Source organism: Salmo salar, chromosome 10 (assembly GCF_965601325.2).
Source record: "Salmo salar chromosome 10, fSalSal1, whole genome shotgun sequence".
NCBI lineage: Eukaryota > Metazoa > Chordata > Actinopteri > Salmoniformes > Salmonidae > Salmo > Salmo salar.
Window position 1 is genome coordinate 94,138,479 of NC_138300.1, and position 14,486 is coordinate 94,152,964.

Sequence of the window (14,486 nt, forward strand, 5' to 3'; positions counted from 1 at the left end):
TGTAACAGACTGACCCTAGCCCCCCGACACATAAACTACTGCAGCATAAATACTGGAGGCTGAGACAGGAGGGATCAGAAGACACTGTGGCCCCATCCGATGATACCCCCGGACAGGGCCAAACAGGCAGGATATAACCCCACCCACTTTGCCAAAGCACAGCCCCCACACCACTAGAGGGATGTCTCCAACCACCAACTTACCGTCCTAAGACAAGGCCGAGTATAGCCCACAACGATCTCCGCCATGGCACAACCCAAGGGGGGGGGGGGGCGCCAACCCAGACAGGAAGACCACGTCAGTGACTCAACCCACTCAAGTGACGCACCCCTCCCATGGACGGCATGGAAGAACACCAGTAGGCCAGTGACTCAGCCTCTGTAAAAGGGTTAGAGGCAGAGAATCCCAGTGGAAAGAGGGGAACCGGCAAGGCAGAGACAGCAAGGGCGGTTCGTTGCTCCAGCCTTTCCGTTCACCTTCACACTCCTGGGCCAGACTATACTTAATCATAGGACCTACTGAAGAGATAAGTCTTCAGTAAAGACTTAAAGGTTGAGACTGAGTCTGCGTCTCTCACATTGGTAGGCAGACCATTCCATAAAAATGGAGCTCTATAGGAGAAAGCCCTACCTCCAGCCGTTTGCTTAGAAATTCTAGGGACAATTAGGAGGCCTGCGTCTTGTGACCGTAGCGTACGTGTAGGTATGTACGGCAGGACCAAATCGGAAAGATAGGTAGGAGCAAGCCCATGTAATGCTTTGTAGGTTAGCAGTAAAACCTTGAAATCAGCCCTTGCCTTAACAGGAAGCCAGTGTAGGGAGGCTAGCACTGGAGTAATATGATCAAATTTTTTGGTTCTAGTCAGGATTCTAGCAGCCGTATTTAGCACTAACTGAAGTTTATTTAGTGCTTTATCCGGGTAGCCGGAAAGTAGAGCATTGCAGTAGTCCAGCCTAGAAGTAACAAAAGCATGGATTAATTTTTCTGCGTCATTTTTGTACAGAAAATTTCTGATTTTTGCAATGTTACGTAGATGGAAAAAAGCTGTCCGTGAAACAGTCTTGATATGTTCTTCAAAAGAGAGATCAGTGTCCAGAGTAACGCCGAGGTCCTTCACAGTTTTATTTGAGACGACTGTACAACCATCCAGATTAATTGTCAGATTCAACAGAAGATCTCTTTGTTTCTTGGGACCTAGAACAAGCATCTCTGTTTTGTCCGAGTTTAAAAGTAGAAAGTTTGCAGCCATCCACTTCTTTATGTCTGAAACACAGGCTTCTAGCGAGGGCAATTTTGGGGCTTCACCATGTTTCATTGAAATGTACAGCTGTGTGTCGTCCGCATAGCAGTGAAATTTAACATTATGTTTTCGAATGACATCCCCAAGAGGTAAAATATATAGTGAAAACAATAGTGGTCCTAAAACGGAACCTTGAGGAACACCGAAATTTACAATTGATTTGTCAGAGGACAAACCATTCACAGAGACAAACTGATATCTTTCCGACAGATAAGATCTAAACCAGGCCAGAACTTGTCCATGTAGACCAATTTGGGTTTCCAATCTCTCCAAAAGAATGTGGTGATCGATGGTATCAAAAGCGGCACTAAGATCTAGGAGCACGAGGACAGATGCAGAGCCTCGGTCTGACGTCATTAAAAGGTCATTTACCACCTTCACAAGTGCAGTCTCAGTGCTATGATGGGGTCTAAAACCAGACTGAAGCGTTTCGTATACATTGTTTGTCTTCAGGAAGGCAGTGAGTTGCTGTGCAACAGCTTTTTCTAAAATTTTGGAGAGGAATGGAAGATTCGATATAGGCCGATAGTTTTTTATAATTTCTGGATCAAGATTCGGCTTTTTCAAGAGAGGCTTTATTACTGCCACTTTTAGTGAGTTTGGTACACATCCGGTGGATAGAGAGCCGTTTATTATGTTCAACATAGGAGGGCCAAGCACAGGAAGCAGCTCTTTCAGTAGTTTAGTTGGAATAGGGTCCAGTATGCAGCTTGAGGGTTTGGAGGCCATGATTATTTTCATCATTGCGTCAAGAGATATAGTACTAAAACACTTTAGTATCTCCCTTGATCCTAGGTCCTGGCAGAGTTGTGCAGACTCAGGACAATGGAGCTTTGGAGGAATACCCAGATTTAAAGAGGAGTCTGTAATTTGCTTTCTAATGATCATGATCTTTTCCTCAAAGAAGTTCATACATTTATTACTGCTAAAGTGAAAGCCATCCTCCATTTGCGAAGGCTGCTTTTTAGTTAGCTTTGCGACAGTATCAAAAAGAAATTTCGGATTGTTCTTATTTTCCTCAATTAAGTTGGAAAAATAGGATGATCGAGCAGCAGTAAGGGCTCTTCGATACTGCACGGTACTGTCTTTCCAAGCTAGTCGGAAGACTTCCAGTTTGGTGTGGTGCCATTTCCGTTCCAATTTTCTGGAAGTTTGCTTCAGAGCTCGTGTATTTTCTGTATACCAGGGAGCTAGTTTCTTATGACAGATGTTTTTAGTTTTTAGGGGTGCAACTGCATCTAGGGTATTGCGCAAGGTTAAATTGAGTTCCTCGGTTAGGTGGTTAACTGATTTTTGTCCTCTGACGTCCTTGGGTAGGCAGAGGCAGTCTGGAAGGGCATCAAGGAATCTTTGGGTTGTCTGAGAATTTATAGCACGACTTTTAATGCTCCTTGGTTGGGGTCTGAGCAGATTATTTGTTGCAATTGCAAACGTAATAAAATGGTGGTCCGATAGTCCAGGATAATGAGGAAAAACATTTAGATCCACAACATTTATTCCATGGGACAAAACTAGGTCCAGAGTATGACTGTGGCAGTGAGTAGGTCCAGAGACATGTTGGACAAAACCCACTGAGTCGATGATGGCTCCGAAAGCCTTTTGGAGTGGGTCTGTGGACTTTTCCATGTGAATGTTAAAGTCACCAAAAATTAGAATATTATCTGCTATGACTACAAGATCCGATAGGAATTCAGGGAACTCAGTGAGGAACACTGCATATGGCCCAGGAGGCCTATAAACAGTAGCTATAAAAAGTGAGTGAGTAGGCTGCATAGATTTCATGACTAGAAGCTCAAAAGACGAAAACGTCATTGTTGTTTTTTTTTTTGTAAATTGAAATTTGCTATCGTAAATGTTAGCAACACCTCCGCCTTTGCTGGATGCACGGGGGGTATGGTCACTAATGTAACCTGGGGGTGAGGCCTCATTTATCACAGTAAATTCATCAGGCTTAAGCCATGTTTCAGTCAGGCCAATCACATCAAGATTATTATCAGTGATTAGTTCATTGACTATAACTGCCTTGGAAGTGAGGGATCTAACATTAAGTAACCCAATTTTGAGATGTGAGGTATCACAATCTCTTTCAATAATGGCAGGAATGGAGGAGGTCTTTATACTAGTGAGATTGCTAAAGCGAACACCGCCATTTTTAATTTTGCCCAACCTAGATCGAGGCACAGACACGGTCTCAATGGGGAAAGCTGAGCTGACTACGCTGACTGTGCTAGTGGCAGACTCCACTAAGCTGGCAGGCTGGCTAACAGCCTGCTGCCTGGCCTGCACCCTATTTCATTGTGGAGCTAGAGGAGTTAGAGCCCTGTCTATGTTCGTAGATAAGATGAGAGCACCCCTCCAGCTAGGATGGAGTCCGTCACTCCTCAACAGGCCAGGCTTGGTCCTGTTTGTGGGTGAGTCCCAGAAAGAGGGCCAATTATCTACAAATTCTATCTTTTGGGAGGGGCAGAAAACAGTTTTCAACCAGCGATTGAGTTGTGAGACTCTGCTGTAGAGCTCATCACTCCCCCTAACTGGGAGGGGGTCAGAGACAATTAATCGATGCCGACACATCTTTCTAGCTGATTTACATGCTGAAGCTATGTTGCGCTTGGTGACCTCTGACTGTTTCATCCTAACATCGTTGGTGCCGACGTGGATAACAATATCTCTATACTCTCTACACTCGCCAGTTTTAGCTTTAGCCAGCACCGTCTTTAGATTAGCCTTAACGTCGGTAGCCCTGCCCCCTGGTAAACAGTGTATGATCGCTGGATGATTAGTTTTAAGTCTAATACTGCGGGTAATGGAGTCGCCAATGACTAGGGTTTTCAATTTGTCAGAGCTAATGGTGGGAGCCGTCGGCGTCTCAGACCCCACAACGGGAGGAGTAGAGACCAGAGAAGTCTCGGCCTCCGACTCCGACTCGCTTAATGGGGAGAACCGGTTGAAAGTTTCTGTCGGCTGAATAAGCGACACCGGTTGAGCATTCCTACAGCGTTTCCCTCCAGAAGCCATGAGAAAGATGTCCGGCTGCGGGGACCGTGCGAGGGGGTTTATACTAACGTTACTATCTGTACTTACTGGTGGCACAGACGCTGTTTCATCCTTTCCTACACTGAAATTACCCTTGCCTAACGATCGCGTCTGAAGCTGGGCTTGCAGCACAGCTATCCTTGCCGTAAGGCGATCGTTCTCCTGTATATTATAAGTACAACGACTGCAATTAGAAGGCATCATGTTAATGTTACTTAGCTTCGGCTGTTTGAAGTCCTGACGAACCATGTCCAGATAAAACCTCCGGGGTGAAAAAGTTGAATGAAAAAAGTTGAGTGAGAGAAAAAGTAAAAATATACGGTAATGAAAAAGTAAAAAACCGTCAGGTATCAAAGTAAGATCGGCAACAAAAACGCACAGCAGCGTAAACAAGTCTGCAAGTTGTGACCGGAAAATATATATGAACAAATACCCTACCATCTAACACTACACTCACAAAAAAATAACACCACCCTACTCCACTATTTAAATCTATTTAGTCCTACCTCAGGTCAACAACTTGAAAGGATGGGACACCACCACTTTTAACACACCATGTAACTTTTCTGATGTGAAGTCTCGCACACCCGAATAACTCTGCAGCTGCCACCACAAACTACATTTTCTGCAACTTACGTTCCATCCCTGCAGTACAGTTGATAACCATTGCTATGAATGCTAAAAATCCAATCTTACTAAAACATATATCACTTGTTGCCCTATCCCTCTGTACTGGTACAGACCTACTATTCACCACTCCTCTCAGGATCCCTCCCTCTTGACCCATCTTCCTCTACTTTCTTCAATACCTTAGCATATGACAACTTCTGCACTACTCTAACCATGGAAACCTCAACCTGCCTCTCTCACAGGATATTTCTGATCCCCAGCCCCATGGGCACCCCTACAATTAACACATACCACCACTTTCCCCAATGCTACACATTCCTTTGTCTCATGCTCTTCTGCAAAACTTCTCACACCAAGGAACCTCCCTCCTGCACACTGCTGCCACATGGCCATAAGCTTGACACCTGTCACAAGGTAATGTATTCGGCACAAAAGCTCGTACATGATAACTTATATATCCTAACATCACTTTGTCGGGCAAAGAATCAACATCAAAACTCAAAAGAACAGACAATGACTCTTCTGTTTCACCACTCATGCCACCCTATCTACCAAACAGCAAGCATCACAAACTATGGGAATCTTCCCGTTCAGTTGGTCAACTTTTACATTTACTGCTACCCCAGTAGCCCTTTTCTTGAGAGCAAAACGATTCACATTTCTTGCCCCCATTAGTTTAACGCGGTGCGCCTTCTCCCTCTGACAAGCAGAAGCACAAACAATAACCACAAGACCACGTCTGGTTACCCTCACCGATTCCACAGCACCCAACTCTGTTTTAATCCACCCTGAAACCACAAATGGATCAGCCAAAAGGCAAGGGTCCACTTTTTCCAAAAACTACTGTCACGGACTCATCTTTATCCTGACCCTCAATGCAAATTTCGGCTCCAAGAACTTCACCACACCTACCACCTTTAATACTCTCCTCATTCACTTCCATTTCTCCTCCTGTCTTCAGCTCACTCTGCTTATACTTTCTACCATTCTTCTTTCTCAAACTATCTCCCTTTTCCAGCCATTTTTAACCGACTTAAGCTCACCCTCTTCTTCAATCTCTCTTAACCTCCTCTGCCTCTCTTTTTCCTTCCATTCCTCCTCCGTATTCCAAGTGAAATCAAATTTTATTGGTCACATACACATGTTTAGCAGATGTTATTGTGGGTGTAGCAAAATGCTTGTGTTTCTAGCTCCAACAGTGCAGTAATATCTAACAAGTAATATCTAACAATTTCACAACATATAGCCAATACACACAAATCTAAGTAAAGGAATGGAATTAAGAATATATAAATATATGGACGAGTAATGTCTGAGCGGCATAGACTAAGATACCGTAGAATAGAATACACTATATACATATGCGATGAGTAATGCAAAATATGTAAACATTCTTAAAGTGACTAGTGTTCCATTTTACTAAAGTGGCCAGTTATTTGAAGTATATGTATATAGGCAGCAGCCTGTAATGTGCTAGTGATGGCTATAACAGTCTGATGGCTTTGCGATAGAAGCTGTTTTTCAGTCTCTCGGTCCCAGCCTTGATGCACCTGTACTGACCTCGCCTTCTGGATTATAGCGGGGTGAACAGGCAGTGGCTTGGATGATTGTTGTCCTTGATGGTCTTTTTGGCCTTCTTGTGACATCGGCTGCTGTAGGTGTCCTGGAGGGCAGGTAGTTTGCTTCTGGTGATGCGTCTGGAGAGCCCTGCAGTTGTGGGCGGTGCAGTTGCTGTACCAGGTGGCGATACAGTCCGACAAGATGCTCTTAATTTTGCATCTGTAAAAGTTTGAGGGTTTTAGGTGCCAAGATACATTTCTTCAGCCTCCTGTGTGGGTGGACCATTCCAGTTTGTCAGTGATGTGTACTCCAAGGAACTTGAAGCTTTCCACCTTCTCCACTGCGGTCCCGTCAATGTGGATAGGGGGGTGCTCCCTCTGCTGTTTCCTGAAGTCCACGATCATCTCCTTTTGTTTTGTTGACGTTGAGTGAGAGGTTATATTCCTGGCACCACACTCCCAGAGTACGTATACGTCTCCTTATGATAATACTGCACTTCTCATGACATACATCTTGTTCTTGCCTTCTCAAGGGACGCCATTTAACCGTCTGTCACAAATTCCGTACAATCAGCACAAACCCCTCAGGATGTAGCACTCAACAGCGCATCACACTTTTAAAGCAGCTGCTTTGTCTTGATGTTCTTCTTTATCAAAAGCTACCGCAACGCTTTTCCATTTCAAACAAGCCCGCTCTTCCAACCACCATACACTGTCTCGCTGCAAGAGTAGCTCAAAAACCAGTCTTAGCAGCTGAATTGCGTTATTGAAAATGAATACTACTGTCAGAATAGTCTGCTACTGATTGGTCAGTTCACAGCACTGCTAAACCCTCGTTTCTGATTGGCCACTTTGCGAGGTGCGCTTGGCTGTCAGTGTAATTTCAGTGTAGAATTTATAGCTACAGCAGTGGCGGTCAGTGCCATTTAAGATTAGTGAGGACCATTTTTTTTAATGAGCATGGCCTTATTTCTATTACAGCATATTGGATGACTGTCATTCATATTTCATTCACCCAGTTCAATGTAACAGTGATAGGTTTAGGCTACTACATGATACTCAAATTTTCCCTATACCCATCATGAGGTTGCTACAACCTAGCCCATGAATGACAGTTTATAATGTAGGTGCACACAGGTCGAGAGCAGTGGTGATTTTACCATGTAAATCTTGGTGGGGCAAAAAAACAAAAGTGGGATGCATGCCAGCAAAGCCACAACACATCACTAAACAATACATTAATTGCACTATAACAGTGACAAATGGTGCCCACAAACTGTTAGGGCCTACATAGACCTGTCCCAACAGCAGTCCCAACATCTTACCACCACTACACCTGGCTATCAGTGGAGCCTTCTCTGGCAGCGAAACAGTTCATTCAGCCTCATTTACTGCCTTTAAAAAAAACATAGCTGATATGGCTGACTTGCTTAAACAAATGTGGTTTCTAATGACAACTGAGATGTACAAACTATGGCATAAGGGGACGACAAGCGGATAAGAGGCGATCCGTAATTTCGATTAAGACATTAATGTGCGAGTTAGGATGGACATAGTCAATATAACTATTTCTTTAGCACTTTTGAAACGTACAGCGACAGAATTCAGAACATGGGCCGGTCTTACAGTGTTCTACCTGTACACCAAGTCAGAACCGTTGGTTAAATATAGGGGGCATTTAAGCAGACAATGAAAGCTCTTACAATATTCAATGATTACATTTCTCTAAAACAGGTTATAGGCTACATTTGCACCACCAAGTCAGAACAGTAGATGAAATTAAGAGAGATAAATATACCAAATTATTCAGGTGAGGCACATGGGATACTAACATCTTACTACACAACATACACTTAGTATAACTTTCTTAGCTACAGTATACATATCTCCCTGGCATATTAAATAATTTATGCAGTAGCATACAATACATTTTTGGACTCACCTTGTTGTGCTGTGCTCACTTGAACAGGAACGTGGTGCGGCGATCCTTCGTGGGCAAATTTTGTCATCAAAATCTGGCATTCTTTGGATTCATGGGAACTCGGAAAAAAACAAGGTTGAATCATGATGACGTCATTAATCTTCAGGTCATAGTTCTAGAAAGAGGCTGGATTTACAATTCCGAGATTTACTGTTAAAAATGTATTTTCCCAGTTGGAGCTCATTTATTCCCGATTACCCAGTTAACTTGACTTCAGTGAGTTCAAGTCTTCACAGTTCCGAGTTAACCGTTGTTTTGAGCGCTGCACAAATCATGCATCATTGACAGCATGGCCAATTTTGAATGTTCATCATTAACCCCTTAATCCCAGATTTGGGACCACACATGCACTCCACTGAATAGCAGGATAGTGATTGCTTTGCAATGCTTGCAGGGTTAGCCACTGTCACTGATTCCTTCCAAACCACTCATTGTTTTGTGATTTCCAACTTGTTGTGTAATGTCCAATGGCCGATGAGAACCGATACGTTTTATCTATAATTACTCTTCATTATTTCTTCTTCATAAGTAATGACCCCAGTCATAGACATAGATACAGTTTATTGGGACACATATATCCTGTTATTACAGAAGCCCCTCATTCATACAAGACATTGACCATGTGACTGTTCCAGTCTGAGTTTTGTACTAAAATGGATTCCATCACAAAGCTGTTTTGTTAAAAAAAAAAGACATTGCATACATTCTTCGGAAGAAGTGCCATTAGATTACTCTGTTACACTCAAATAAACACAATCTGTGGTGCAAATGTCAGTGCTGCTACAGTATGTCAGTGAATGTTGATACAGGTTTTTCCATAGTTCAGTGCAGTTTTTTATTTATTATTCACAGCAGACACAAACAAGTCAGTTTACTATTCATGAGCTGGACAGTTCCTTTGCAGAGGGCGTCAGTTTCTTGCAGTCAGAACCACTGACGTCACTAAACTGCCCAAGGCCACCACCAGAGCACCAAGCAGGAACTTCCATGAATTTCCCTGAAACACCAAGTGACGCAATGTCAAAAAACAGTCAAATGTTTTTTTCCTACTTGTGAACTGAATTCAACTGAAACATTTCACTCAGGGAAAGTTCTCAGTGGCTTACAGGTGGCTTCTTGTTAGGAGTCAGAAATGGGGCAATATTGTCTCCAAGGAGCTGGGCAGGTTTGGCTTGCAACTTCTGGGTGTTTTTGCCTCCTGATTGCCTTTTCACTAGCTTTGACAGCTCAACATGGATGGCCTGGGAAGGGAAAGAGACAGACTGTAGTCACTTACCTTTAACCTCACTGTGAAACAAAATTAATGATGGGGTGTCAGGTGTGTACTCATAAAGGACAATCTTATACAATACAATTGAGTATTTTAGCAGTGAACTATGCTAGGTGGATTGTCATTGAGAATGACGTTGTAGTATAGGACTTGACCAGTAGATGGTAGCATAGATCATATTAAATCCAACAATGTCAGGCTCAAGCCATAGTTGGACTTGATCAGTTTGAATTAGATCTCATAATGTTAACATTCTTGACACTCACATTTTGTTTATCTTTCTAGCATAAAATATAATTGTCAACCAATATTATACAACAAATATATGGCAGTTTCTTGTTAAGCCCTCCTCACCAAAGTTGTCTTTTAGATACATATTTTTATTATTTCATTTTCCTTGTTTCAGGTCAACATCATAAACAGATTGTATATATGTAGATATAAGGTAACATAAAACATAGCATGACCAACTAACACAAAAAAACAGTGACAGTAAACAAAAACAAAAGCACACAAAAAACAAGATTTAAACATTCACTTTCTGCTCTCTTACAATCTTCCATTACCCTTAACAATCTTTATTTTCATTCAACCTGGAATCAGCTTTCATTACATGCCTTTATTCATTTGACTGTTGTGTGTGGCTGTAGTATATCAAATACAACAGGTCCCGTGTGGCTCAGTTGGTAGAGCATGGTGTTTGCAACGCCAGGGTTGTGGGTTTGATTCCCACGGGGGACCAGTACGGAAAATGAAATGTATGCATTCACTACTGTAAGTCGCTCTGGATAAGAGCGTCTACTAAAATGCAAAATACCCCTAACGGAGTATAGAAGAACAATAATACTATAGAAGAGTCAAGTGGCCAGAGTTCATTTGTATCAACAGAAGACCCATAGATAGACTCAGAGCATTTTTTTTATATTAACACTTCTCAGGGTATCTGCGAGATTAGGGTGAAGAGATAGTTAAAAGGGTCACATATTATACAGTGGGGGGGAAAAGTATTTGATCCCCTGCTGATTTTGTTACTTTGCCCACTGACAAAGAAAGGATCAGTCTATAATTTTAATGGTAGGTTTATTTGAACAGTGAGAGACAGAATAACAACAAAAATATCCAGAAAAACGCATGTCAGAAATGTTATAAATTGATTTGCATTTTAATGAGGGAAATAAGTATTTGACCCTCTCTCAATCAGAAAGATTTCTGGCTCCCAGGTGTCTTTTATACAGGTAACGAGCTGAGATTAGGAGCACACTCTTAAAAGGAGTGCTCCTAACCACAGCTTGTTACCTGTAAAAAAGACACCTGTCCACAGAAGCAATCAATCAATCAGATTCCAAACTCACCACCATGGCCAAGACCAAAGAGCTCTCCAAGGATGTCAGGGACAAGATTGTAGACCTACACAAGGCTGGAATGGGCTACAAGACCATCGCCAAGCAGCTTGGTGAGAAGGTGACAACATTTGGTGCGATTATTCGCAAATGGAAGAAACACAAAAGAACTGTCAATATCCCTCGGCCTGGGGCTCCATGCAAGATCTCACCTCGTGGAGTTGCAATGATCATGAGAACGGTGAGGAATCAGCCTAGAACTGTCAATGATCTCAAGGCAGCTGGGACCATAGTCACCAAGAAAACAATTGGTAACCCACTATGCCGTGAAGGACTGAAATCCTGCAGCGCCCGCAAGGTCCCCTTGGTCAAGAATACATATACATGCCCGTCTGAAGTTTGCCAATGAACATCTGAATGACTCAGAGGACAACTGGTGAAAGTGTTGTGGTCAGATGAGACCAAAATGGAGCTCTTTGACATCAACTCAACTCGCCGTGTTTGGAGGAGGAGGAATGCTGCCTATGACCCCAAGAACACCATCTCCACCGTCAAACATGGAGGTGGAAACATTATGCTTTGGGGGTGTTTTTCTGCTAAGGGGACAGGACAACTTCACTGCATCAAAGGGACAATGGACGGGGCCATGTACCGTCAAATCTTGGGTGAGAACCTCCTTCCCTCAGCCAGGGCATTGAAAATGGGTCGTGGATGGGTATTCCAGCATGACAATGACCCAAAACACACGGCCAAGGCAACAAAGGAGTGGCTCAAGAAGAAGCACATTAAGGTCCTGGAGTGGCCTAGCCAGTCTCCAGACCTTAATCCCATAGAAAATCTGTGGAGGGAGCTGAAGGTTCGAGTTGCCAAACGTCAGCCTCGAAACCTTAATGACTTGGAGAAGATCTGCAAAGAGGAGTGGGACAAAATCCCTCCTGAGATGTGTGCAAACCTGGTGGCCAACTACGAGAAACGTCTGACCTCTGTGATTGCCAACAAGGGTTTTGCCACCAAATACTAAGTAATGTATTGCAGAGGGGTCAAATACTTATTTCCCTCATTAAAATGCGAATCATTTTATAACATTTTTGACATGCGTTTTTCTGGATTTTTTTGTTGTTATTCTGTCTCTCACTGTTCAAATAAACCTACTATTAAAATTATAGACTGATAATTTCTTTGTAAGTGTGCAAACGTACAAAATCAGCAGGGGATCAAATACTTTTTCCCCCCACTGTATAGGGTCTCATTCCTTGTTCCTAAATATAGCACACATTTTCTCCAGTGGCAGCACTTTAAAGATTTCACAGTACCACTGATTTGTGGGAGAATGCATTTGTGGGTCATAAAGAGTTAAGGACATTGAGCTGTGCTAAGGTAAGTGAGGACCTGTTTCCGACGACACCCAGTACAAATAGCCATGAGTCCATTCTTATAGGACATCTGAACATGCCATCCAGCTCCGTTTCTCGATTTTCCTAGAAATCTTCCCATGTGGCCATGGGTGTCATTTTCCTGCTTACACTTACAACAGGTATCTGAGAATTATGCATTCATTTTATTACATATAATGGGAGTCCTATGAACCCTTTGCATATTTGTGTATTGCATCTCTTGCACCTTGTTGCAGGTGAACAGTCGGCTTGCCTTGAGCATAGCCTTTGTACAGTTTTGGATTTCTGAGCCTCTTCCCAGCTCCGTTTTCTCATACCCTAATCAGGGCACTCGAGCTACTTGCAACATTTGTGTGTATAGCAGCATAAAAGTAGGAAATATAGTGCTGTCACGATTCCTACCGACGGTGGCGCCCCCTCCTGCTCGGGTGGCGCTCGGCGGTCGTCGTCACCGGCCTATTAGCTACCACCGATTCCCTTTTTTGTTTTTCCCTTTTTTTATGTTTTCTCACCTGCCCTGAGTTAGGTAATTAAGAGGGCTATTTAGTTCAGCTGGCCCGCACCCTATTGTGCGGGATTGTTTTTCTGTATGTCAACTGCGTTTGTTGACTGTGCTTGTCCATTGTATTTTTCCCTGTTGTTGGGAGACCTTTTATTTTGTACGGGTGGTTCCATTAAAATTACCACACAGTGTTCGCTGCTTCCTGCGCTTCTTTCCGCCACACCACAGACAAGACGTTACAGAATCCCGCACCACCAGAAGGAGCATGGAATCAGCGGGAGCAGCGGGCACTCCACTACCCTCAATGGAGGAACGTGTCCAGCACAATACATCGGTCCTGCATCGCATCGGATCCGCCATGGACCAGATGATGGAGAGGATGGAACGATGGGAGAGGAGTGGTATCCTCTCTCCACCTACACCCCCCCCCCGATACAACCATCTCCTCCTCCTACGACGTCTGGCTCTGGCGCGCTTCGCCTGGCACTCCCGAGGGAGTACGATGGGACGGCGGCTGGGTGCAAGGGGTTTCTTCTCCAGCTAGAGTTGTACCTGGCCACCGTCAGACCTGCTCCTACAGGAGAGGAGAGCGTAAGTGCCCTCGTTTCCTGCCTGACGGGCCGAGCTCTGGAGTGGGCTAATGCGGTCTGGAACGCTCCAGACTCGGCGAGGGACCACTACCCAGAGTTCACCCGCCGCTTTCGGGCTGTTTTCGACCACCCCCCCGAAGGTAAAGCGGCGGGTGAACGGCTGTTCCACCTCAGGCAGGAGACGAGGAGCGCTCAAGACTTCGCGCTGGAGTTTAGGACCTTGGCTGCTGGAGCGGGGTGGAATGACAGGGCCCTCATAGACCACTACCGGTGTAGTCTCCGGGCGGACGTCCGCAGGGAGCTGGCCTGTAGGGACACCAATCTATCCCTGGACGAACTCATTGACATGTCCATACGGTTGGACAATTTGCTGGCTGCCCGCGGGCGTTCGGAGAGGGTCCTGCCCGTTCCACCCCCGTGCACCCCCGCCCCTACCCCTATGGAGGTAGGGGGGGCCGTGCCAAGGGGCACCGGAGGAGGTGGCTCCTCCTGCACCAGCTGTGGTCGGAGAGGACACACGGCCGACCGGTGCTGGAGGAGCCAGTCTGGGAGTCGAGAAGGCAGGCAGAACACTTCTCGGTCACCTCAGGTGAGTCAGCACCAGATTCGCCCAGAACCCCCTGTTGGTCATGTGTTTTTGCCTGTTTCATTTTCTAAATTTTTTCCCTCTTCCCAGCATAGGGCGCTAGTCGATTCAGGCGCAGCTGGGAACTTTATGGACCGTGGACTTGCCATTAAGCTGGGCATTCCACGGGTGCCGATAGATTCCCCCTTCCCCGTGCACTCCTTAGATAGCCGACCATTAGGGTCAGGGCTAGTCAGGGAGTCTACGGTGCCGCTGGACATGGTAACGCTGGGGAATCATAGGGAAAGCATTAACTTTTTCC

At 44.5% G+C, this 14,486-nt stretch overlaps 1 protein-coding gene across 1 annotated transcript in view; it reads right to left on the reverse strand.

The window, feature by feature from the left end:
- Nucleotides 1-9,413: 9,413 nt before the first annotated feature.
- Nucleotides 9,414-14,486, reverse strand: part of LOC106561179 (peptidyl-prolyl cis-trans isomerase FKBP8) — a 56,081-nt gene continuing 51,008 nt past the window's right edge. The window contains exons 7-8 of the mRNA XM_014124853.3: nt 9,610-9,744; nt 9,414-9,500 (exon numbers count right to left, since the gene is read on the reverse strand). Of these exons, the coding sequence (XP_013980328.1) occupies nt 9,414-9,500; nt 9,610-9,744 (222 nt within the window). The remainder of the gene's footprint in view (nt 9,501-9,609; nt 9,745-14,486) is intronic.